The 27,316-nt window shown below is 37.8% G+C and overlaps 1 protein-coding gene across 3 annotated transcripts in view; it reads left to right on the top strand.

Moving 5' to 3' along the window:
* The window catches only part of madd (MAP-kinase activating death domain), a 96,841-nt gene that overhangs the window by 31,053 nt on the left and 38,472 nt on the right, over positions 1 to 27,316 (top strand). For 2 of the 3 annotated variants that reach the window (XM_055009669.1, XM_055009667.1), the window contains exons 5-18: positions 178 to 309; positions 1,711 to 1,824; positions 1,967 to 2,047; positions 6,998 to 7,054; positions 7,864 to 8,036; positions 9,402 to 9,637; positions 9,719 to 9,875; positions 10,845 to 10,948; positions 11,028 to 11,233; positions 12,554 to 12,807; positions 13,044 to 13,183; positions 15,315 to 15,416; positions 20,081 to 20,140; positions 26,954 to 27,062. In XM_055009669.1, coding sequence (XP_054865644.1) covers positions 178 to 309; positions 1,711 to 1,824; positions 1,967 to 2,047; positions 6,998 to 7,054; positions 7,864 to 8,036; positions 9,402 to 9,637; positions 9,719 to 9,875; positions 10,845 to 10,948; positions 11,028 to 11,233; positions 12,554 to 12,807; positions 13,044 to 13,183; positions 15,315 to 15,416; positions 20,081 to 20,140; positions 26,954 to 27,062 — 1,925 coding nt within the window. The remainder of the gene's footprint in view (positions 1 to 177; positions 310 to 1,710; positions 1,825 to 1,966; positions 2,048 to 6,997; positions 7,055 to 7,863; positions 8,037 to 9,401; positions 9,638 to 9,718; positions 9,876 to 10,844; positions 10,949 to 11,027; positions 11,234 to 12,553; positions 12,808 to 13,043; positions 13,184 to 15,314; positions 15,417 to 20,080; positions 20,141 to 26,953; positions 27,063 to 27,316) is intronic. The other variant, XM_055009674.1, reaches the window with a different exon arrangement.

Below are 27,316 nucleotides of genomic sequence, written 5' to 3'. Positions count from 1 at the left end.
CGGCAGAATGAGGCTCCGTGTCTTTGAAATATGACCGACTGAAGGGAATATGGATGGACCAGTGGAATCATTGTGTGATGGAGCTCTAATACTGAATGTTTCTGTATTTAAATGAGACAACATGAGCATAAATCTGCATTCAAACCCATTTATTTTGAGTTTTTTTGTTCTTTTCAGGTCATTCTTCAGTCCAGAGATTACAACGCTTTGTCTATGAGCGTCATGGCCTTCGTGGCGATGATCTACCCGCTGGAGTACATGTTCCCCGTCATCCCCCTACTGCCCACATGTATGGCCTCCGCTGAACAGGTAAACCTTAACATGTCCGATAAATATACACTGCTGTTCAAAAGTTGGGGGTCATCCTGTCCCACTTTTATTCATGTGCTAACATAACTGCACACGGGTTTTCTAATCATCAATTAGCCTTTCAACACCATTAGCTAACACAATGTAGCATTAGAACACAGGAGTGATGGTTGCTGGAAATGTTCCTTCTACTGATGTTTGGGCCTCAAAAGATGGTGAAATGTCGACCAAAGACTGTATTTTAGTAGAAATATGGATACATCCATATATATACACTTACAGTAACTTCATGCAGACACTATTCCACCTTTTTTAAATTTTTGTTTGCACTTTTGAACCAATTTTGAGTAATTTTGGATAATTCTAACTCAATTCAGGACTAATTTCAGACATTTTTGAGTCATTATTGGAGAAATTGAAGTCATTATGAGACATTTTGGGACCTGAAACTGGAACTTTGTCTTGTCAGACTTTCCATATATCCAATTCTACTGATGTTAGAGCCTCAAAATTTGGTGAAATGTCGACCAAAGACTGTATTTTAGTAGAAATATGGATCCATTCATATATATATATATATATATATATATATATATATATATATATATATATATATATATATATATATAAACACATATATACATATATATATATACATACATACAGGAACTTTCTTAGGCCCTAATGGCAAACGTCCTATCTGGAAAACCATTTTACTTGATGTTAGAACCTCAAAAGTTGGTGAAATGTTGGCCAAAGTCTGCATTTTTTTATAGGAAATATGGATCCGTCAATGTATATACACTTACAGGAACTTTATGGAGCCAAAACAAAACCCTTAGTTGAAATTTTGCCCTTTTTACCATTTTCAAAGGCCAATAATGAAAGTTTTATCCTCTTCTGGAGCCATTAGATCATTTGGATCTACTAGAATCTATTCTGTCTGAGTCTTTACCCAATTTCATGTCAGTGGAAGTTAAGAAACCGCTTGCAATCTAGAGGGTCTTTTGGAACTAAATCACGGCAGTAACTTCTTACATCCGTGTGACATTCTGAGCCTGAAACTGCTGCACATAATATAATAATCCAGTGTCATGTGCGGCAGATTAAAAGCAGTGTGTCAACTTGGGAAAAATAAACTCTGATCCACTTTAGTGAAGTCTTGATCTCATAATCCTAACTGTGTCATTCTGTTCAGAAGACATTTCTGAGTTCTCTCATCCTTCTAGTCATAGTTGTTCTTTTTCCATAGAGGTTCAGGAATTTACATTGCAGTGAAAAATAAGCAAAAAAGACCCCCAGAACCTTTTTCGTTTGGAGTCCCGAGGGTTGATTGCGAACGCTGTCTGTTGTGGCAACATAAAAATAGTAACTAATTGGTTTGTGTTTTCCTCCCCTCAGCTCCTCCTCGCCCCCACTCCCTACATTATCGGTGTACCAGCGAGTTTCTTCCTCTATAAATCTGATTTCAAAATGCCAGACGACCTTTGGCTCGTTGACCTTGACAGCAGCAAGGTTGGTGCACCGACACGATGTTCTACACGTCCTTCTGATACTGTTTAGTCTCCACGATGTCCAGATTAAAGCTCATTAACCTGCTATTATGCAGGGACATGTTTGACCTTAAATAGTTCATGTTTTTTTTCTTTTCCTGCAGGTTATAGCACCTACCAATGCAGAGATTCTCCCTCCTCTTCCAGAGCCTGAAGCAGGCGAGCTAAAGAAACATCTAAAGCAGGTAATGCACATGAACTGTGAGATTGTTCTTGTAAAGTTTTCTGATTCTGCTGCACTGCGGCAGCCCAGAACCAGCAGGACTACTGCTGACACTCATATGAGCATTTTGCCGAGAAATATCTGGATGTCAGGTACTGCTCTGGAGCTCTGATGTTCTTCCTGCTAGTCCATCCTGTATAAATGTAAAACTTCTCTTTCAGCAGTGTGAAGAGTAGGGGCTTCCTCCCTCAGCACAGTTGTATGTATCGTAGACGAGTGTGAGAGCATTTGAAACTGGTCTTGTGGTGCACTAACATAAACAAATGTTTTTTTCTTTTCTGTTTTTTCCCCGTTTTCTTTGCATGCTCTAGCTGTTGGAGGTAAAATCAGACGCTAGGACCCTGAAACCCAACAAATCTTTAGTACACCTAGTAGAAACTAACCAGCTTGCCCCTCTAACCTAATTATCTAACGTAAGAATCTGGTTCTGATTCATGGAAACACCTCATTCTTTTTATTCTACACTACAAGCAGCACCAGTAACAGACTAAATGCAATCCTCTCACATCTTAGCAGTTGCTTCAGATACCAATTTACAATCACTCTTTGAGCTTTTAGGCTAAAAACATCTTGCAGTAGCTAAACCTTTAACTGCCTTTTAGTCAGATTGCTCTGCAGTTTTAGTTTTTCGCCAATACTTCTGCAAAGTATGTCCATAGTAACTTTTAATTTGCTGGTTATTTTATACATTTTTATTTCAATAACTGCAGTTTCAATTCTTCAAACAATACTTTTGGGTTCAAGTCTGTGTCACAAAATTGTTATTTGGCACCCAAAAGGATCTTCTCTAAAATATTTTTGGCTGAGTTTGAAGAAATTTTTGGTTTTCAGACCTGGGAATTTTGATATTTTCAGTACAGCAAGATAAGGTTCTGTTTTTTTCCCATTTGAGACCATTTGGTAAGGCAAAATGAACCTCGTATGTTGTTACATTTCAACATGAACACAACATGGAAGCAGCTTGGAACTCTGCACATATAACACCAGCATCTAGACCTCTATGAACACCAACATCTAAACCTCTATGAACACCAGCATCTAGACCTCTATGAACACCAGCATCTAGACCTCTATGAACACCAGCATCTAGACCTCTATGAACACCAGCATCTAGACCTCTATGAACACCAACATCTAGACCCCTATGAACACCAACATCTAGACCCCTATGAACACCAGCATCTAGACCTCTATGAACACCAGCATCTAGACCTCTATGGACACCAACATCTAGACCTCTATGAACACCAGCATCTAGACCACTATGAACACCAGCATCTAGACCTCTATGGACACCAGCATCTAGACCTCTATGGACACCAACATCTAGACCTCTATGAACACCAGCATCTAGACCTCTATGAACACCAACATCTAGACCCCTATGAACACCAGCATCTAGACCTCTATGAACACCAGCATCTAGACCTCTATGAACACCAACATCTAGACCCCTATGAACACCAGCATCTAGACCTCTATGAACACCAGCATCTAGACCTCTATGAACACCAACATCTAGACCTCTGAACACCAGCATCTAGACCTCTTGAACACCAGCATCTAGACCTCTGTGAACATCTAGACCTCTATGAACACCAACATCTAGACCCCTATGAACAGCAGCATCTAGACCTCTATGAACACCAGCATCTAGACCTCTATGAACATGTAGACCTCTATGAACACCAACATCTAGACCCCTATGAACACCAACATCTAGACCCCTATGAACACCATCATCTAGACCTCTATGAACACCAGCATCTAGACCTCTATGAACACCAGCATCTAGACCTCTATGAACATCTAGACCTCTATGAACACCAACATCTAGACCCCTATGAACACCAACATCTAGACCCCTATGAACACCAGCATCTAGACCTCTATGAACACCAGCATCTAGACCTCTATGAACATGTAGACCTCTATGAACACCAGTTTCTGTTTTCTACCAATGAGTCTGTATCACCATTTTACATGTGAAAATGGCAAACAACTGTAACCTTGTCTTGTCATACTTTCCATACATCAGATTCTACTGATGTTAGAGGCTCAAAAGTTGGTGGAATGTCGACCAAAGTTGGTATTTTTAATAGGAAATATGGATCCATCCATATATATTCATTTTCACGAACTTTATGCGGCCAAAAAATCACCCTTGTTTTAAAATTTTTGCCCTTTTTCCCATTTTTAAAGTCCAATAATGAAAGATTTGTCCTTTTCTGGAGCCATTAGATCATTTGTATCTACTGGAAACTATTCTGTCTGTGTCTTTACCAAAGTTCATGTCCGTGGACGTTAAAGTTCTGGAGATATTGAACCATTAAATGGATTCCCAAGTCAGATGGAGTTTTTTTGAAGGTGAAAATACAAAAATTCTCAAGCAGGGAAACATATGAAATCTTCAAAATTCTGCCAAACTATTTCACCAAACTAAGTTTTGAGAAATCAGTAAACTCAAAGCAATTCTGAGATGGTGGAGGATCACTTCTCTCTGAAATAACACCCTTTTTCCAAGTGGAAAAAAAACAAAACATAACAAATGGAACACTTGGAATGGTTTTCCATATTTTTCTTAAAGTTAGGGTGGCATTTTTTCAGTTTTATTTGATGAAACATTCACTTTCAATCATATCTTTAAGGCACATCATTAAAGCCCATTATCACATTTAATAAACATAATTTAATTGCTCAATTTTTTTCATCCTCCTAGTCATTCCTTCTATTTCTGTGGTACTGTCAGCTTCACTAAAACCTTGCCACTTGTTTTCTGTTCAAATTTTCCCTTTTGTTTTTGCCACTAATTTCCATTTTGAGCCTAAATCCTCGCTTGCACCCGTTCATTTCATTGAATCAGAGCCAGTGGGTGTGTGTTCGCAGCTCTTCCCTGTGTGATCGAGAGGCTGGTGTGTAGGAGTGTGCAAAGCCTCAGTTTAGCAGATGTATATTTGGAAACAAGCTCACAGTGTTGATGTCTGTGAATGGAGAAAATGTCACCGAAAGACAGTTCGAAGTGATTACCGTGTTCTCTAAACGCTGCCGATGTGAGAGCCTCTGAAAATACTTGCACTTTACTCAAGATTATCCAAATAAATTGGTCCAAACAAGCGACTGATTTATTCACTTTTACTTTTAGCATTGGTTATAAATTTTTTTTTTTTATTTTCTGAAGATTTAGAAGTGAATTGAGGCTTTTTATTTTGGTTGTTGTGCAAGTATTTTATCTGTTTCTGAAAAGATCTGCTGTTTCTGTATCTGCCATCACCACTCCATCGTGACCGCTGTTTTTTTCCCAGTCGGTCGCCATGGATGGCCTTCATGTGTTTGTTTGGATTCTGTAGGTCAGGGGTGTCAAACATGCGGCCCGCGGGCCAAAACCGGCCCTCCAAAGGGTCCAATCCGGTCCTCAAAGTGTAAAAATTCCAGAGAAGACATTAACTGCAGATTGTAAATTAGTAAAACTATAAATTTAAAATCATTTCTAGACCATGACAAGTTGTTTTGATCATAAAATAAAATACTAGATTGTTCATTGTTCTGTCATTTTGTTTCTCGTTTTTATCGCTGTTTCCTTTTTGTCTTGTTTGTGCTGTTTGTCTTATTTTTCTCATTTTGTGTTTTGCTTTATTCATAGTTTTGTGTCACGTTTTTGCTGTTTTGTGGTTTTTTGTCTCACTTTTTTTGTCTGATTTTTGCCATTTGTCCATTTTTTTGTCACTTTCTAACTTTTTTGTCTAATTTTTTGTTTTGTTTCGTGTCATTTGTCTCATTTTTTCGCATTTTGTGTCTCGTTTTTGTCGTTTTGTCTCATTTTTGTAATATTTTGTCTAGTTTTTGTCTTTTTTGTTTGACTTTTGTCATTTGTCTCAGGTTTTTGTCGTTTTGTGTTTTCTTCTTGTCTCACTTTTGTTTTTGTCTTATTTTTTATCATTTTGTGTTTTGCTTTATTCATATGTTTTGTTTGTCATTTTGTGGATTTTTTTCTCACTTGTGTTGTTAGTCTCTTTTTTGTCTAATTTTTGTCATTTGTCCATTTTCTTGTCACTTTCTAACATTTTTGTCTAATTTTTTGTCATTTTGTTTCTCGCTTTTGTCGTTTTGTGTCTCATTTTAGTAATATTTTGTCATGTTTTTATTGTTTTTTGTCTTTTTGTCTGACTTTTGTCAGTTCCAGATAGCTGTGACTAAATGTGTTCCTTTGTAGACACTCTGTGATCTGGAAGTTGTAATGTGGAAATGATAAACTGAGGCTGAACGTTGTTTAACCTAAGTTTTTCTTCAGAAATTTCAGGTTGTTCATAATGTTTTGTAAAAAGATAATTCCTTAAACATGAACATTTTCACTATGTACTTTTTGCACTAAAACAAAGGAAACATTTGGAGTTGTGGTTATTTATAGGTTATTAAGCTGTGATTTTACTGGTCACTGGAGATCAAATTGGGCTGAATGTGGAACCTGAACTAGAATGAGTTTGACACCCCTGCTGTAGGTGAAGTTTGGGTTTTTTTTATTGCTTTGTGTGTGTGTCTCACTGTGTTTCATGTGAAGCATTAAAACAAAAAGAAAAACATCTCCTCTTCTTCTTCTTTCCCTCTCTTTCAAATCTCTCCTTCCTGGCTGTCCATCACCTTTTCAAAACAAGCACGAGTTAACATTTCCTTATCTCCTTTCTTCAGTAAGTTGTGGAACTGGAAATCAAACGTGACATTAGATCACATTTGCATGACACCAAAATATACTCAGCGGAACCAGACAAATAAAAAAGGAAGTGCTGTTGAAAGGAGACAAAGAAACGAAAAGGGAAAGGGTTGCGATCCTTTCGTCATGTGCTGTTTCCAGTGTCAGTCACAAAGTTGTCGTCATCCCATGTGATTCTCCTCGCATCTCTCTTATCCCCCTTCCTAGTGTCTGGTTAGGTTGACCGTGATCACCCAAAAGCAGATCTTCTCCTCTGAAAATAAGGTTACTCATTTCTCCTCCTGTGGAATGTGTAATGCCCCTGCACGGATATATCTACATATATATATATCTTCTCTCTCACATTGTTTTTGCTTGTCACTACTACTTTGTCTCCTATTCTCCAGATTTTTGAATTAAAATAAATTGCATAACAGTGTCGCAGAATGTTGCGGAGCAGTTTTTTTGATATACTGCTTAGCTCTGGCTTGAGCATGACTGAATGTGCGTGCATCTATCTTGGCATCAGTGAGTGTCCTCGTAACCCCCTCCAAAAAAAAACAAGATACGATGAAGCTAATCACTCTGACGAAGTTAACACTCATCCTGACCCAGCAACTAAATGTTCCATTATGCTAAGCTAAACATTGACTCTTGAGTCTGCAGCAGTTCCCTCAATGCAAACCATGCATAGTGACTTACTTCCCTTGTGCTCCTCCTCTCCAAAACGACACCCCCACCGCAGGCATCAACATGTGCAAAACTGACCCTTCAGCGGCTGTAAAATTGTCAAAAACTGTGAAAGTGGTGATCAAAGTTGTGATGTCGCTCTAGCACACTGCTGGGGAGTCGAGATGCTCGCTAGCAAAAGTGAGATCAGACCATAAAATCACCAGATTTTCCATCAAGCACTCTTTGGCTCTAATAGTTTCCCTCCAAACAAGTTCATAAAATTCTGTTCAGTATAGAAATTGATAGTATATTGATGGCTAAATGTTGATGCCAATTGTGGGGGTGGTCCATCACAGCGCTATGTTTTTAGCCGTCACATCCACTGCTGTGTTTGTGATTTGTGTCATTGCGTCACGTTCCAGGCCTTGGCCAGTATGAGCCTGAACACCCAGCCCATCCTGAACCTGGAGAAGTTCCAGGAGGGTCAGGAGATGCCGCTGCTTCCGCCCGGACGAGATAAAGCCTCGCCGTCCTCCACCGAGTTCAACCCCCTTATTTACGGCAACGACGTCGACTCTGTGGATGTGGCCACCAGGTAAGCTTTAAACGTCTGTTAGCGAGGGACGTCTCGGGAATTTTTTAAGACCCTGATTCTTTGTTTACACCTGCTGTTTTGTAAGGGTTGCAAAGGGAAAGCACAGTTTATGGCAGGATGCTAGGACTGCAAACTTTAAACCATTTTTAATCAATAATATGCATCATTATCAGTCACTGATATGTTAAGTGATGACCTAAATTAACCCTTTGATGCACAACACTGGTCAAGAGATACCCATATTCAATGGAAAATGGGTATCTCTTGACCCGTGTTGTGCATCAAAGGGCTAATATCAGTGGACATTTTGCCTTTGCTGAAATTACCACTTTGATCAAAGATCATTAAGCATCACAGAAGTCTTTGTCATGGTGGACCTGTTGCTAGCTTGGTTTTAGGGAGCAATGACTATAAAAGATAATGTTACTGTCATTTTGTCTTAAACTCATGAGCTCTAGTCAGAGGTCATTAAGCACCACATGCGTCTTTGTCATAGTGCCCATTGCTAGCTTCATTTGAGGCAGCAACTCAGCCCCAAAACAGGTGTTGTAAAGGGAAAGCACAGTTTGTGGCAGGATGTTAGAAATGCAAATTTTAAACCATTTTTAATCAATAATCTGCATCAGTATCAGCCATTAATATGTTAATTGGTGACTTAAATTAAGAGACGTGAACAGTTTGCCTTAACTGTTGTTGCTGCTTTGGTCAGAGGTTGTTAAGAATCACAAGTCTTTGTCATGGTGGCCCTGTTGCTAGCTTTGTTTGAGGCAGCAACTCAGCCCCAAAACAGAGGGTGCAATGACTATAAAACTTGCTCTTAATGTCATTTTGTCTTAAACTCTAGGTCTCCACACTCTTAAAGTCGGAGGACATTAAGCACTACATAAGTCTTTGTCATGGTGGCCATGTCGCTAGCTTGGTTTGAGGCAGCAACTCAGCCCCAAAACATAGAGGGAGCAATCTGCTGTTGTCCATCAGAGAACCATTTTACAGAAAATGAGTTCTGCAGAAGGATTGTTGTTGGTGAACCTAATTTCTGCTGTGGAAATGTGACTAAAAAAGAAGTTAAAACATGTTTATCGAGGTTTAGTCGAGATCAGGATTGATTTTTAACTGACCATAAAGCCGTTTATGTTTTGTGTCACTGTGATATATGGACTTTTGAGCCCTGATTGGAGGACATCAAACCTCAGTCTTTGTCATGGTGGTTCTTTGCTAGCTTGGTTTGAGGCTACAAACAAAAACAATGGGAGCAATCCACTGGTGTCCAACGGATAGCCATTGCGGGCTCTGTTCCATATTTTACTGTGATATATAAGCTATGTCTTAGTCTATCCTAGTATGTCTTAAACTTTTATCTTTCAGGGTTGCCATGGTACGGTTCTTCAACTCCCCAAACGTTCTCCAAGGTTTCCAGATGCACACTCGCACATTGCGTCTCTTTCCCCGGCCAGTCGTCGCTTTCCAGTCCACATCTTTTCTTGCGTCTCGGCCGCGACGCTCCAGCTTTGCAGACAAACTGTCTCACACCCAGGCAGTGGAGTTCTATGGAGAGTGGGCTCTGAATCCCACCAACCTCGCCTTTCAGAGGATACACAACAGTAAGGCTCATTTAACATCATAATGATCTGTGTTTTATGTGAAAAGTCGTGGTAAATTTAACTGATCATTCTTCATTTTAGATGTGTTTGACCCCTCTTTAATCGGAGATAAGCCCAAGTGGTATGCACACCAGTTACAGCCAGTCCTCTACAGAGTTTATGATGGAAGCTCTCAACTGGTTGAAGCTATGGCTGGACCTTTGGAGGATGAAGGCAATGAGTCCGACCCCACAGACAGGTAAGATAAAACAAGGCCCTAGTCACTGTTGCAGTCCGATTTAGTCTGGGTCCTTCCATGAAATATCAATCCCACTTTTATCTACAGTAACTTTTGGTATATTTATGACGTTTTATGTTCATCCTATGAATATTTTATGAATTACAGAGATTGAAGTACATAGGAGTTGGTCAAATTGACCATCAAAATGGTCGCAATTTCAAGCCTCATAACGACATCGTGACATTTTCAGAATAAAAGAGACATTTGAGTTCTGTTCAAAACTGCAACCAGATCAATTTTACATCCATCCAGGTGTCACAATCTAATTACTAAATCTGGTTTTAACCAAATTTGAGAATCCATATTATGGGATGTACCATATTTTGAACAGAAAACTCCATAAGGAGTCATAGAAACAATAATTAGTACCATGGATGTGTTTCTGTTTTCTGATAATTCACCAGAGAAAACTTTAAAAAGTGCATTCTAGGTACACTTTTAAGGCTCATATCAGCATATGTGATAGGTTGTTGGTCAGAATAAGTTGTAGCATCATTTTTAGGTCATTTTTACCTCCAGGCACATCTTCTAGACATGATTCACACACAGTGTCATAATAAATTAACACTCATTAACAACATGTCATGTCCTATGATATTGCTTGATAGTCTTTTAACTATGACACCTGGTGTGGATGTGAAATTGGTTTGATTGCAGTTTTTAACAGAAATCAAATGTGTTTTTCAATTCCTGAAAATTTATGAAGTCATGGTTTCAGAAATAAAAAAGTAATGCAAATGAGAGAGCGCAAAATTATGACACTTGAGGGGATTGTAATTCTGAAAATGTTCCTAATATAAAGGTATAATTTGGCATTGCTTCGTCAAGGCTTCATTTTATAAAGGATGGTTCACCTCCAAGTTGGTTTTTGCAAATATTCCCTGTTGTTTTTCCAGTATTGGTCATGATTAATTTACTTTCTTGCAGCGGTAGTGACAGTGAGGCGTACGACGACTCCAGCTCGTCCTATTCCTCACTTGGAGACCTTGTTAGTGAGATGATTCAAGGCGACATCCAGGGAGACACACCAAGTAAGTTCCAGCCTCATTTTCAAGATTGATCATATTCATATCGCTTTCTTCGTTGTAATATTTCACTTCCATGTCTCAGGCTTAGACCCGCCCACCCACGCTGCTCTGGGAGACGCCAGCGAGGTTGAGTTTCAAGACTTCCAGGACTTCAGGGAAGGTCACGGTGCTGAGGGTCCGCCCAGCGGGGATGGACCGGCCGATCCCTCAGATGGACAACCTCTTCGCTCGAGCTCCAGCACAACCGCAAGCTCGAGTCCTAGCACAATCATCCAGGGAGTCAACCATGTGTGTTCTCCATCCAGTCTAGCAAAAGCTACATTTACTGCAGTTTTTCTTCACCTTTTTTTACTTTATGTAGCTGCAAAATGTCTATAATTATGTGACTAGTTTGGACCGAGCCTCTGTTTTTTTGTTTGTTTGTTTGTTTGGTGGATGCATCTTTAAACAAGAGGGCTGAACTATGAAGCAAGATTAGTGGGTTAGTGAAATATGTTGAGTTTTCAGTGTCATGAAGGTGGCTCTCCTTTTAACCTGGCTAGATCACGATGGTAACTGAAGCTGCGAAGCTAGATCTCCATGGTAACTGATGCTGCGAAGCTAGATCACCATGGTAACTGATGCTGTGGAGCTAGATTTCCATGGTAACTGATGCTGTGGAGCTAACCCGGTGGGGAGCAGGTTATGTTCAGAGTTTTCGATTGAAAATGGCCGTAAGAAGCGTCTCCATAGTGTTTCCTGACATTTATTTATGAGCGATACAGATTCTCAGCTGAGGGAAAGTGTTTCATCTGCAAACATGTTGAGCTGTATCTTACTAAAACCACTGCACAAAGCTGTGTAGTTACAGTATTGTACACTGTATGCATCGCGTTGCCATGGGAACCTACATCTATTTAGTTGGTGATGCAGAAATCGTATAAATAGGTTTTAAGTTTGATCCCTATTCGCTGTCAAGTCCATTTCCACTGCTGGTACTGCAGTTGATAGAACACCAATTAGACCATTGATTAGTTTATTAGTATTTATTTTAGAGAATATTCAATCAGTAACATTAATTCAACTTTGATTTGTTCAAAATATACAGTGATTTCCTTCCTTATGAGACAGTGCCAGATCTAAATGCACTTCAATACAATGTCACATTTGAATGTATGCAGTTTAAAGTTTAATAATTTTATTGTGCAACAGTTAGTTATCAGTAATCAGCTTCATTGATCGATAAAATAAACAAATTCCACGATTAACAGTTTTCCACCAGCATTCCTGTCTTGCATCATTTGCAGTAGCAGCTTTTTACCATCATGCATTTTTATGTTCCTCATTGTTCTCCATTAAAACAACCTGTTGACTGAAGCAGCTGAACACCATCGGTTCATTTTGTGCTGAAAAGGAATCAGACACCTTCTTTTACGTGAATGCACAAAGAGTTTGGAGCAGAAAACAAGAAGAAAGTTGAGAACTACCTATTAACTCTGACTGAGGTTTTAGTTTTTGTCGAGCCAGCTTGCTTCGTAGTTCAGCCTTCTGGTCTGTACCTTTTCAGGATTACGACTGGTGCCAATAAAGCGACATTTACACAATTCCTGTTCACCTCTGTTTTTCCAGGAGCAGGGCGAAGTGCCTGAAATCGAAGCCTCAGCGAGCGTCGCCTTACAGAACCCCGTCCCCGGACTGGGCAGTCAGCCGTTCCTCAGACCTGCAGCCGATGCCGGTCTGGTGGATCCAGCCAACAAAAAGCAAGAGTATGACAACCCGTACTTTGAGCCTCAGTATGGCTTCCCCTCAGAGGATGATCCTGATGCAGAGGAGCAAGTGGAATCATACACCCCTCGATTCAACCAGAACCTCAATGGCAACAAGTGTGTTAAACTTGTTCATCACTTGAATGAATGCTCTCATCATTCAAATGGGCTCTCTGACCGACCATGCAATGCTCTCTGTCCAAACCCAGCATGTCCGACTAACCTCTCCATTCATGGTGTTGAATCTTTGGTGGTGTGATGGTGTGAATGTCTCAGAGCTTCCCTCGTAGCTTGTAAATGTTTCTGCGCCTGTAATGGATTCTGACGTTGTTTCGGAACCCGTTTTCTTTCAGGGCTCAGCGACCGTTACGTCCCAGCAGTCTGAGGCTTCCAGGAGAGTCTGACGGAGAAGGAGACTCACGCAACAGCTCGCCAAACTCCACCATCTCCAACAGCAGCAATGATGGATTCGGAGGGCTCATGTCTTTTGCCAGTAAGGATATTTAAACTCCATCTTGGTTCATTTGCAGCCAAATACAGATGATTATCCAGAATGGATGTTAAGAATCAATCATTTTTAACAGTGCTGCAACTAATACTTACACTGTGTCCCAAAAAGTTTTTTCTCCTCAGAAAACCAAAGCTCAAAGACTGAATATGTGATATTTCAGTCTTTCAGGCATGGAATGTATGAGGTTCTTGAGTGTGGATTGTTTTGTGTTCCCCCACTAGAGTTGAGCTTTTTCATGGTGGTCGGTAAAGGACTGGTAAAGATGCAACTGTCCAGGATTCCCCAACAGTTCTCAATTGGGTTGAAGTCAGGGGATTTTGGGGGCCATTCCTCTTTAAAGCCAGGTAGATGCTTAGAACGCCATTGCCGAGTCATACAGGCTCCATCTTGCATAAATACCAGTTCCGAACATCTGTTAAATATTTTCCGTTCAGTCAGAGGCCTCAATTTTTTTCCTCCCAGCCAAAACTGGAAGTAGTACCTTTTCTAGATTGCTGTTGGTATAATATTGTGCATGAACAGTGGTACCTTGAGACACAAGAAGCAGCTCTGAGAGACCTGAAGCCGACATAGGCCCCCAAACCATACTATGCGCAGTGAATTTAACTTGCTCAGAAGATGAAACTTTTTCACTATCTGTATAGATATGGCCGTTTCGGCTGTTGTTGTCTGTAATAAGTAGTGAGGGCATTCATTAGAGAAAATCCATTACTCCCAGTCTTTTGGAGTCAGGGTTATGTACAGGGGGTCCTCGACTTACGTCGGAGTTCCATTCCTACCGATCAATGTACGTCGATTTTCACCACAAGTACGAACTCCGGCGAAAATATAAACAAAGCCGTTACGTGCATCACGATATCGATCAGTTCTTTGGAAAAGTCATGAATACCAACGACTTTCATGCATGTGTGAGTCATTTCACAAGAAGATAACAGAATATGTTGCACTGTTTTTACAACTTGACCTAACAATGTCCCTTGAATGACAAAAAAATTAGCCAATGTAGCACAATCCAAGGTGGCGTGCAACCAGGGAATGTAAACAAAGCTGTCTTATAGCACCGCATGATGACGTATTTGTCCGCTCCACTCCGCACGCCAACCAGTTCTGACGTAACGACGAAACGCTGTTGGTCGAGGACATCGTAAACCAAGGACCCCCTGTCTTTGTGAAAGCCAGACCTTTCTCCTTTTGCAATTTGGTGAGTCGTGGGGTACGTTGCCTCTTGTAAGCTTTCAGCCCCAATGTTTCTGTTAAATGATGATGCACAGAGCTCTTAGAAACAGATCCAAGATTTTTCAACCTGTGACTGAGTCTCCGGCATGACTGGTGTCTTTTATCCTCAGCCGTTCTTATCAGATCCTTGGCTTGGGTGGACGTCCTGAGCGAGGCAAGTCTTTGAAGGATCGTCCTTTGTTGTACCTTTGCCACCAATTCTGCCCCTAGAGGATATCTGAGCTTCCTGCTGACCAGTTTTTCCTGCATTTCAAAGAGCAATGGCCTAAGCATAAATCTCAGACACTGAAAGAGTAGCAACGCTTCCAAAGATTGGTTGTAAGTGTAATGGATTTTGGTCAGACAAGAAATTTATATACAGGGGGTCTTCAACTTACGTCAGAGTTCCGTTTTTACGGCACGACGTAAGTAGGAACTCACATGACGTGCATCACGATATCGTTCAGTTCTTGGGAAAAGTCACGAATACTGTATGTGGTGTACAACCAGGAAATGTAAACGACGCATTTGTCCACTCCGCTCGACAAGTAGTTCCACGCAGCCTAACCAGTTCCGATGTAACAATGAAATACCTTAGGCTGTAGGACGTCGTAAACCGAGGACCCCCTGTAACCAGTAACGACGAAATGGCGTAGGTCAAGGACATCGTAAACCGAGGACCTGAGAGTTTGACCAGATGAACAACCAAGCAGTACCTGATTGACCAGGTAGAACCCATTTTGGTGACAATCAAACATGTAGTCCAGTGGGGAGAACCAACTTTTGGGGCACAGTATGTTCTCTGTTGCAGCTCTGATGTTAAATATCTTTCTTTTTTGTCTCATCTTCTGAGTTGTTTTCCTGTTTTCTGATTATATTATCATCACTCCCACTACAGGCAACCTTTACAAGAACCACGGCACCAGTTTCAGTCTGTCCAATCTGGCTCTTCCCAACAAGGCGGCGAGAGAGAAATCAACACCTTTTCCCAGCCTGAAAGGTAGGAGAGCACAACTAAACGCTTTATTTTAATATTTGTTAAAGCTCTGCCATCTTACTGTCTGTTCAGTGTGGTTTCAAAGGTGATAATACATATCTTTAGGATCTTTTCTTGTTTAGGACACAATTACTGTAAAGGAGGTTGACAACATTAACGAATAAGAGTTAGAAAAACAGATTCTGTGTCAATATCGTTTTTGTTTTTCTGTCCCACTCATTTAATTTTTCTGTTTTTGTATTGCTGGCTTCCTGTTTGCAGTCATCTACCTGATTATTGAGACATTTTTTTAATGTCATTTTTATCATACTAACTCAAATGCTATCATCTAAATCCTCTAATTTAACATAACCTATGATATACCTGCTTATTGACCCTCTAAACATAATTAAACATAACTTTACATAACAGTATTTTCTAATTTTAGTATTCTTGTTTAATGTTTTTGTACTGTTTGTCCTCTGCTTTTTTTCATTGTTTTTTGGGGGTAAAAGAATATTTTAATTTTGATATTGAGGAGGAAATGGAGCAAGCAGGTTTGTAGAACTGTTCTTTTGTTTCAGCCTGACTTTGCTCCTTCCTGGATTGCCAAACATATATGGCACTATTTAAAGGAGAATATTGAGGATAAATCAAAAACAAGAGTTTTTCTCTCAAGAGCCTCAACAGGAAAATCCACTCAAAGACAGACTTCTTGGTCTCGTGATTAAGCTACCTTTTTTTTCTAGAAAATAATAAGCTGATGTTATAGAACAGGGGTGTCAAACTCATTCTAGTTCAGGTTCCACATTCAGCCCAATTTGATCTCCAGTGACCAGTAAAATCACAGCACAATAACCTATAAATAAACACAACTCCACATGTTTCCTTTGTTTTAGTGCAAAAAAAGTACATTCTGAAAATATTCACATTAAAGGAATTATCTTTTTATAAAACATCATGAACAACCTGAAATTTCGTCAGAAAAATAAATTCAATTTCAGCAACATGATGCCGCAGTTTATCATTTCCACATTACAACTTCCAGATCAGTGTCTACAAAGGAACACAACATTTAGTCATCTGGAACTGATGATATAGTATTTTACTGTATGGTCAAAACAACAAAAGTCAGACAAAAAAAACAACAAAAACAAGACAAAATATTACAAAAATGAGACACAAAATTACAAAAAATGAGTCAAATGACACGAAACAGAACAAAGGAGACAAAGAATTTGACAAAAAAAAATTATAAAGCGACAAAAAAATGGACAAATGACAAAAATGAGACAAAAAATTACACAAATGACACAAGACCAAAAATGGCAAAAACGAAGCACAAAACAAAAGAGAGACAAAAAAATGTCAAAAAGTTAGAAAGCGACAAAAAAATGAACAAATGACACAAACGAGATCAAAAATGAAAAATGCGAGAAACAAAACAACAAAAACACGAGACAAATGACAAAAAAGACAAAAAAACAACAAAAACAAGACAAAATGTTACAAACGAGAAACAAAATGACAAAAAATTAGACAAACGACATGAAACAAACAAAAAAGACACAAAAATGAGACAACACAACCGAGACAAAAAGGAAACACAAAACGACAAAAACGAGAAACAGTACGACAAAAACATGAGACAAACGACAAAAGTCGGACGAAAAATGCCAAAAAAACAACAAAAACAAGGCCAAATATTACAAAAATGAGACACAAAATGACAAAAGAACAGTGACCAATCTAGTATTTTACTTTATGATCAAAACAACTTGTCATGGTCTAGAAATTATTTTAAATTTATAGTTTTACTAATTTACAATCTGCAGTAAATGTCTTCTCTGGAATTTTTACATTTTACAAAATCAGGCCGGATTGGACCTTCTGCAGGGCCGCTTTTGTCCCGCAGGCCGCTTGTTTGACATCCCTGTTATAGAATGTGCTCAGATTTAACATTTTTGGAGAGAAGATTGGCACAAATGTGTTCTCAGATATAATTTAAGCATAAAAATAAGCAACAGAGAGACACACAAATGTCTATTAGTATGTAAAATTTTGTCACAGGAGCTAAAACTACATTTAGCAGTAGAGTTACCCAACTAGCTAACCGTTCTTTAGGCTAATCTGAATTCTATTTAGGCTGGATTTTACCTTTAAATGAGAGAAAAAAAACAACAGATGAAGCATGAACTCAATAGCTCCACTCCATGTGGAATAGCTGCCATAGAAAATGTTCCGTTCCTTTGATTTTGATGTGTTTTGTCTTTGTTCAGATGCCCCTGACAGCCCGGGTATGTTATGTCTGCTGTGGTAGTTTGTTCTAGCCCCCTTTACTTGGCATTTCTCTACCCTTGAAGTGACCTGTGCCTATTTCACACCCTGTTTCTCAGCTTAGGCCCAAGATAGAAGGCAAACCTTTTATATTATTCATGTATATTCACGCCTTCCCCTCTGTCCCTTTGCCATTCCCTCTCTGTGTGACTGTTGGGAGTCTTTTTGATGCACACATAAATGGCGAAAAGATTTACTGTCGATGGCGTGGCATCTGTACATCCTTACTGCCACAACAAGGATGTTCAGTCCTGTTTCTGTGATTTAATGTTTACCGTGGTGACGTTCAAGTCTTCGAATGACGCTCACGAGAACGTTCTGTCCTCGGTGAATGGAATTTGTCTCCCAGCTGCTTCTCTTACATGTTTTGCCTTTGCTTGCTTTGCTTGGTGGCTCCCATTGCTAAATGTTTCCTTCCTTTTTTTGAGATTATATCACTATTTGAGCAAAAATTATATTGAAGATTAAAGGTTTTTCTTCTAGGGATGTCCCGATCAAATCTGATTTAGCATCTGCCGATACAGAGTCCCCCCAATCCGATGCCATTTTCCATAGTAACACACACTTCAAGTACAGTAAAATTATTGCAAACCCTAAGAAAAAGTTAAGAAAAAAACTGCATTGATGCCTCCAGTCTGTTCCTTAATGTTCTGTAGGTGTTCAGGAACCTTGTTGTAAAGCTCCAATAGGACACAAATGTAGTGCTAGAGGGTAAATGTAGAATTAGAGGGTAAATGTAGTATTTCAGGGTAAATGTAGGGTTAGATGGTAAATGTAGTGTTAGAGGGTAAATATAGTATTAGAAGGTAAATGTAGCATTAGATGGTCAATGTAGTATTAGAGGATAACTGTAGTGTTAGAGGGTAACTGTAGTGTTAGAAAATAAATGTAGCATTAGATGGTCAATGTAGCATTAGAGGGTAAATGTAGCATTAGAGGGTAAATGCTGTATTAGAGGGTAAATATAGTGTTAGAAGGTAAATGTAGCATTAGATGGTCAATGTAGCGGTAGAGGGTAACTGTGGCGTTAGAGGGTAAATGCAGTATTGGTGGGTAAATGTAGTGTTAGACGGTAAATGTAGTGTTAGAAGGTAAATGTAGTATTAGAGGGTAAATGTAGGGTTAGAAGGTAAATTTTGTATTCAAGGGTAAATGTAGCATTAGAGGGTAAATGTAGCGTTAGAGGGTAAATGTAGCGTTAGAGGGTAAATATAGGGTTAGAAGGTAAATTTTGTATTCAAATGTAGCATTAGGGGGTAAATGGAGTGTTGAATGGTAGATGTAGTGTTAGAGGGTAAATGTAGTGTTAGATCAGCTGTAGTACCTGATTGTTCCACCAGGTGGAGCCTCTTACTGTTTAATACTGTAGAAACCAGAAGAGGCGTCACTCAGACTACAGTTCTTGTTGGAGAAAAGAACATTGTAGGAGTCTAGCTAGCAATGGGCACCATGACAAAGACTTCTGTGGTGATTAATGACCTCCGACCAGAAGTATTTAAATAAAACAGGCATCAATAATGACAGAGTTCGTATATCACAGTGAAATAGGGAACAGAGATGATTTTAGGGCCGTGATCAGATCAAAGTTGGCTGTGAAATGACGTTGATAGTTTCTTTTATAGTCACTTTGTCCAGCAACAAAGCCAATTTTGAGGGACTCAGTTCTTTGCTGGACACCATTGAATTGCTTCCTCTGTTTTAGGTTTGAAGCTAGCAACAGGCCACCATGACAAAGATTTATGTGACGCTTAATGACCTCCAACCAAAGTTTAAGACAAAGCAAGATCGACTAGGACGGTTTCCTTTGTCCGACCAGCCGTCTTTGTTGCCCAAATCATGTATCTGTTGACTAAAACAGCAAAATTGGTGCCAAAAAATTCTTCAAAATTAGCATCCCTTCCAGCCAGAGTCAGGTTTAAGTTTGTGCTAATACCGAACAGTTTAAAGAGACCAAAGATCGGATCAGGACATCCCTACTGCTTTCTATCTTTTGTCTGCCAAATGATAGATTTACACCAAACACAACTTCTAAAGGAACATCCATGTCTGTAGATTTACGTCGTCATGGTTCAGATGTAAACAAAGTATGAGCTCCACACCGTTCCTACTTGGGAAACTATAAATGTTGAAAGTGTTGCTCAGAATCTTCATCCTCTCGAACACTTTGAGTATCATCATCAGCACATACTATCTGTTTCTCTTTTTCTGTCTGCCCTCTTCTTGTTTTGGTTTTATTTATTTTTTCCCATGTGTGTGGTTTTACGGGTTGATGTTCAGACTGGTTGTGTCTGGGCCGGTGTCCCTCTATCTGTCCACCTTTCTGCGGCACTAATTCTGGGTTTTGTGTGCAGTATTTGGGCTAAATTCTCTAATGGAGATAATTACTGAGGCCGGCCCGGGGAGCGGAGAAGGTGGGTTCTGCCCTTTTATTGAGTGAGCTGCATGCTTCTCCAAGCCAGTCAATTACATCTCCCAGCATCCCCTGTTGTCCTAACCTCATTCCAGCCACTGTGTGGATCATCGAGTGTGTCGTCTGTCCACACCGCCATCCATAGTGACTGTTCTCCTCCTCAGACTAACGGTTATTTCACTCCACAGTCTGTTTATTTCCATCAGTCAAACTAAAAGGAATCATACAATAGTAGGGCTGGGACATTAATGACTTAATTCTGAAATATTTCCATTAAAATGAGGTTAAAAATCCCTCTTCCATCCTGTTTAAGCCTCAAACATTCCCCGAGAACATTAAATTATGAGAATCTTATTTAAAGTTTTGGCCTTTTTTAAAGTTTTGGTCTCATTAACGAGTCAGTTAATGCTTTTTTCATTCTTTTTTACTAATTATTGTCTGTAATTTTACAAAAAAAAGAGTGAAAATGTGGATAAAATAACAGTAAATTACAGAAAAAAATGAAATAGCAGCAAACTTTCTTTGTTTTTACATCGAAAATAGAAGTTTTTCTGTTTCTGATGCTTTATTTTAAGTCTTGAAAAAGACAAAGAAGCATCAAACCTGACAGGTGGAGCTGCAGTTTAGGTATTTCTCAAGTTATTCTTGCTGAAAACGACTTTATTCTGAAATATTTCCATTAAAATGAGGTTGAAAATCCCTCCTCCATCCAGTTTAAGCCTCGAACATTCCTTGAGAACAGGAAATTATGAGAGTATTATGTAAAGTTTTTTTTTAAAGTTTTGGCCTCATTAACAAGCAAATTAAGACCTTTTAATTTCACATCAAAGAATGGAAATGTGAGGAAAAATAGAAGCTTTTCTGTTTCTGATGCTCTATTTTTAGTCTTAAAAAAAGACAATTGAACAGCAAAACCTGACAGGTAGAGATACGGTCTCGCTATTTTTCAAGTTATTCATGTTGAAAATGACTTCATTCTGAAATATTTCTGTTTAAATGAGGTTTAAAATCCATCTTCAATACAGTTTTAGCCTCAAAGTTTCCCTGAGAACATGAAATTTTGAGAGTATTATGTGAAGTTTTGGCCTTTTTTAAGTTTTGGTCTCATTAACGAGCAAATTAAGACTTTTTTTTTTCTTTTTTTTACTAGCTATTATCTGTAATTTGACCAAAAAAGAATGGAATGCGTGGAAACTGACAGTAAATTATGGAAAAAATGACAGAATAGAAAACTTTCCTTCTTTTACACTGAAAAGAGAAGTTTTTTTGTTTCTGAAGCTCTATTTTTAGACTTTAAAAAGACAAAGAAGCATCAAACCAGACAGGTAGAGCTGCAGTTTAAATATTTTTCAAATTATTCATGTTGAAAACAACTTTTATTTCCATTAAATGAGGTTAGAAATCCCTTTTCCATCCAGTTTGAACCTCAAACATTCCCTGAGAACATGAAATTGTGAGTTTGTTATGTAACGTTTTAGTCTTTTTTTGAGTTTTGGTCTCATTAATGAGCAAATTATGACCTTTTTCTTTCTTTTTTGCTAGTTATTGTCTGTAAGTTGACCAAAAAAAGAGTTAAAATGTGGGGAAAATGACAGTAAATTATTGAAAAAAATGACAGAGCGGCAAACTTTCTTTGTTTTTCTGTTTCTAAAGGTCTATTTTATAGTTTTGAAAAAGACTAACTTCATGTTGAAAACAACTTTATTCTAAAGTTTTGGCCTCATTCATCAGCTAATTTAGATGTGTTTCAGTCTTTTTCACCAGTTATCTTTAATTTGACCCAAAAAATTAACCAAAATGTGGGAAAAATAACAGTAAATTGCTGAAAAAACATCTAATTAAAGCTATGCCACTTGTTGTTGTGATGATTTGGCACCGAGGAGCAAACTTTCTTTGTTTTTACACTGAAAATAGAAGCTTTTCTGTTTCTGATGCTCCATTTTTAGTCTTCAGAAGACAATTGAACAGCAAAATCTGACAGGTAGAGCTTCATTTAGGTGTTTTCTCAAGTTATTCATGTTGAAAACGACTATATACTGAAATATTTAGTAAATTACAGATCAAACCCAGTAAAATCACAGGAAAAAACTATTGATTTACCTGTCTCCACCTCAATAATCTGTTTTTACAAATAGTAATTTGCTCTTTTACAATATATGACCATAAAACGTCACATTTTTTCTTCATTTAAATCATCTAAAATACAAAAACATTATTTTACAGGTATTTGTTTTCAGTTGAAAGAAAAAACATTCATATTAAACGACACATTTCCAAGGCGCAGACAGAACAGACAGTCAGAAATGCAGAAAAAGAGCAGAGAGTTTCGTCTATCTTATTGTTTTCTTTTTCTTCAGAGAATAAACGAGTCGAGCCGATTCCTGCTGTAATTGTGCTGAACACAATGAGCAGCAAACGCATTAGAATTATGCAAATTCTGCAGCTGAGTGGTGAAAATCTTTGTTTTATTCTGCAGTAAAGACGAGGCGAGATGCTGGTCGTCTTTTCTAACTGTCAGACTTCACATATGAGGCACAATGCTGCTCATGTAGGGGAATATTTTGTGTGTTTTATAGAGTTTTCAGAGAGGACTTGCAGTTTTTCAGAGCTTTAAATGCTTGTTGGTCTAACTGTTAAATATAATTAGTTTATCAGAAGCAAAGGACAGTGTTTTAGCTGTTTTTGCATTTTTATTTTCCCCTCTTTTGGGTTGTTCTCAGATCATCCAGAGTTTTCTACTTGGCCATCCCTGATATGCTTTAAACTTTTTTTATAATTTACTGTTGATATTTAAAATGGCATCTGTGGCATTTATAGCCTGATAGCCTCAAAATTGTGTCCGATATTGTAGATTTTTTTTCAGAATTGTATTGGAGTTATTTTATATGCAAAAAACGTTGATATTGCACACATTCTATTGATATGTAGGAAAAATGATATTGTGTAGGGACTTTATAAATGTCTAAAATATTCATAAAGGCCATTAGAGTACAAATTATATACACAAATGTATAATAAAAGTAGTATAGAAACACATGCAGCAATTCAGATACTGTATCGGAGTTATTTTGTGTGCAGAAAACACTGATATTGCACAAATTCTTCTGAATAGAAAATACAAATATTAAAAATACTGATGTTGCACATATTCTTTTTCCTATATGTAGGAAAATTATGTTGCTCAGGGACTTTTTAATATTCATGAAGAGCATTAGAGGATGAATTATAAACACAAACACATAGATGAAGTATAGAAACAAAACCAGTTACTATAAATTATGTCATAAAATTGATATGATACACATTGGAGACTCTATTGACTGTATTTTTGCTATGATTTTGCTTAAACTGTGACTGGTTCTGATGCAGGAACATCTGTCAGTGTGCTGCTGATCTTCATGCTGCAGGTTTACTGAGCTAACGGTGTTTCTCATCTCTGTTAACAAGCCGACCTGTTACTGCCCTGTCATGTTAGCCTCATTAGCTCTTCCCCCGCAGGTCGACCACATATTTAACCTCGGAGGTCAAGGGCTGTTTGTAGCTTCTGTAATAAAGCCACAGGGGTCTGTCTAATACCTGGAAGTCATCCTGCAGGAAACAGTGATGAAAACCTGCAGCTGGAAAGAAACTCTACTGGAGCTCATTCTGGACTAAATCCATCAGCTGTCTTCATCCTTCTAGTAAAACTGATCTTAGTGGAAAACCGCTGATTCTGGTAACCCTGTAAAACCCACTGCTACAAAAATACATCAGTTTTATTATATATATATATATATATATATATATATATATATATATATATATATATATATATATATATATATATATATATATATATATATATAAAAACAATATTTGGGGTTATATATGCGTGTGTGTATGTGCATATATATTTTTTTTTCATTCTTTTGCTCTTTTTTTCTATATTTGGGCATATATATTGTTTTTGCTCATTTTTTGCATTTTTTCTATAATATTGAAAAGCAATTAGCAAAAATGATATATATATATATCTTATATACTAAATAATATATATTATTCTAATTTTTTGCTCTTTTTATATTATAGAAAACAATGAGCATAAATTATTTATTCACACATATATATATATATATATATATATATATATATATATATATATATATATACATACACATATATACACACACATTAATGAGCAAAAAAACACAAATATACATAATTTTGCTCTTTTCTTGCTCCTTTTTTTCTATTTTTGGGTCTTACGGGGTTAAGATAAAATGGCATTTTAATAATCTCAAAGGAGATTCTTGTGCAATAACATGAGAATAAAGGCAGCGCCTAATAGAAAAGCTATAGGATGAGTACAAAACACTTTTTAAAATACAAAAAAATAAGCTAAAAGAGGACTGAAATGGAAAATAAAGAAGTAATACTGGCATATTCACATGAAAATTAAAAATTAAACCCGATACTGAAACTGATTTTTCACATTTTGTTGATAAAATCTCGAATTCTGCATCGCTTTAGAATAAATCATTAAGAAAACTAAAAGAAACAGTTAATGTATTTGTGAACTAAAACATGCTGAAGATTTCTGCTTGTGCAACCAGAGCGTTAGTTTTCTCAATTAAACCTCATTTCTTGTCCTCGTGTCACTCCAGCAACAATAACAAGCTCCAGATCCCTGCTGTCACATAAAAACTAACAATAAACCAGCCGGTAATGACAGATGTCAGATCAGAAAAGCTGCTTTATTCTCCTCTCATGTCTTAAAAACAGAACCAGTGTGTTACAAACCAAATACATTGTCAGCTTATTCCTCCACTATTTGTCTTTAATGTCTATTTAACCTGAATAATCTGGATTTTTTTAGCCGCCTAATGATAAAATTCAGTGTTTTTCTTTCATTTCAAGTGTTGCTTTGAAAAATAAAATGGTTTTTAATTGAACTGCTGAAGTTTGAGCGACATTTATGTGAAATATTAGTTTTTAGAAAGGAGTATTGTCATGATTTTACACATTTCGTGTTTTTTTTTTTTTTTAGGCTTTCTAGAGCAGTTTTAGTTCCAGATAGTTTAAATAGTGTGTTATGTCAACAAATAAAAGAGACTCAGTCAGATTCTACATGGATTAAACACAATTTTAGCTCAGAATGACTTAGATTTTGCAGTTTGTTATGCACTGTAAGTTCCCTCAATACCTGCTTTAACAGTCTGTATTGATTTTTGCATTTTAATCAGTTCCATGCTCTTCAGTATTTTATGACGTGATAAATCTGTGATATAAACCTGAATTTCACAGCAGAACAGACACAACTCATTAGCTGTCTTTTATCTTTTAACTTTTATCCACATTTTCAAGAAGAAACTCACCTAGTTTTGCCGAAATGAGGCGATATTTAGACTTTTTCAACAGATTTAATGAACTTTGTGGCAGACAAACATATTTTCGGTGTTAGCAAACATTTAACTCACACGACTGATTAGCTTTTTCTCTCATCTTCACCTGTGGACAGCTTTAACCACGGAAAATAGTGGCCGACATGAAAGGATTATTACAATTTGCCCTCCATTTTTGTCTCATAGATGGACATAGATGGAGATTTTTAGCCGTTTGCAGACAGCTGGTGGTGTTTCTTCTTCCACTGTGTTTATTATAGTCACCTATAGTGTGAAAATACCAAGCGTAGTTCATAGAAACGAGCCTAATTAGCATTTTCTTTTAACTTTTTACTTCTAAGTCATTTGTTTATTATGTGGAAACACTACTAATGACTGGATGCTTCATCTATTTGCAGCTGCTTATGTTGCTTTATTGTTTAATTTGTACTAGCTGTTCTTAATCGAGCAATTATTTGTTTACTCAAGTAGTTCTCAACTATTTTGAAAGGTGATAATTTGGGTTAAATAGCTAAAATACAAGGGGTTCTCCATTTATGACGTCCTCGACCCACGGTGTTTCGTTGTTATGTTTATTGGTTTTTTTTGTTTGTTTTTTTGGTTTCTGTCATTTTTACATAATTCAAAATGACTCAGGAAAATCATTGTTGTTCTTGAGAAACAAACCCAACTAGAGGGTTAATAGAACACTGTAGATGGAATAAAAAAGGAATTTATTCTATCCTGAGACACCAGAATGTATAACATCTTTAAGATTGTTAATTTTAAATGTGTATATGGTTAAAGATTGAAAAAGCAAACAGTATGTGGTTTGATTCAAGCGTTTTATGTGCTGTAAGAAAACAAACACCTCCATATTTTAGGCTTCTTTCATTTTAATAAATCGATTAAAGGTGACCCCAACAACCGGTTCACTGGCTTTAAAACATCCATCCATCCATCCATCCATCCATCCATCCATCCACTCGTCTCTTTATTTTCCTTCATGCATGACATCACTGATGTGTTCTTCGTCCTCCCTCTGACCTCACGTCTTCATGCCTCTAATGTGTGATGCCGACACCACGAGCACCATCATTCGGACTCCTGTTTGTGTGTTTTTGTTGTGTGACTGTGTGTGTTTGTTCACCGCGTCCCTGTTTGGTTCGTCCTTCACGTCTCCTGTTGTAATAATCGACTCCAGCAGCTCCAGTAATGTGTCTGTTCAGCAGTTAGATAACCTTCAGTAGATCCTAGATGTCCTCCTCTCAAAGTGACGCTTTTTCTCTCCTACTTGATGTTGTAGCTTCAAAAAAAAAAAAAAAACAGTAGAAAGTTGATTTTTTTTCTGTGGTGGTTTGCAGTTCTTGGTGAGTGTTTCTGTGTGAGTCCTGAGGTTTTTTTTTTTTTTTGGTCTGGTTTTGTCGCTCACGGTTTTTTCCGTTCTTCTTCAGGAGCTCGTGCACCTCGAGCACTCGTGGACCAGAAGTCTTCGGTGATCAAACACAGTCCGACGGTGAAGAGGGAGTCTCCGTCTCCTCAGGGTCGAGTCAATAACACCAGGTAAATAAAAAAGAATTCAGGTTAATATCCATCCATCCATCATCTATACACAGTTTACCTGTTTCTCCAGGTAAACTTACATTTTACTTGGATGGTTTTTGTGTCCGGAGATCTTAATGTTTCTATTTTTTTTCTTTATTTATTTATACTCAACCAATCGCCTCCCGAAGATCAGTAAATTGATTAAACATTCTACAGTTTTCTCAGAATAAACTTCCTCTTTTCTTTGGATACATTTTTTGTTAAACATGGAG

The sequence above is a fragment of the Amphiprion ocellaris genome, chromosome 1, assembly GCF_022539595.1.
Source record: "Amphiprion ocellaris isolate individual 3 ecotype Okinawa chromosome 1, ASM2253959v1, whole genome shotgun sequence".
NCBI classification, from domain to species: Eukaryota; Metazoa; Chordata; class Actinopteri; family Pomacentridae; genus Amphiprion; species Amphiprion ocellaris.
This window is presented reverse-complemented; position numbering and strand designations above follow the sequence as displayed.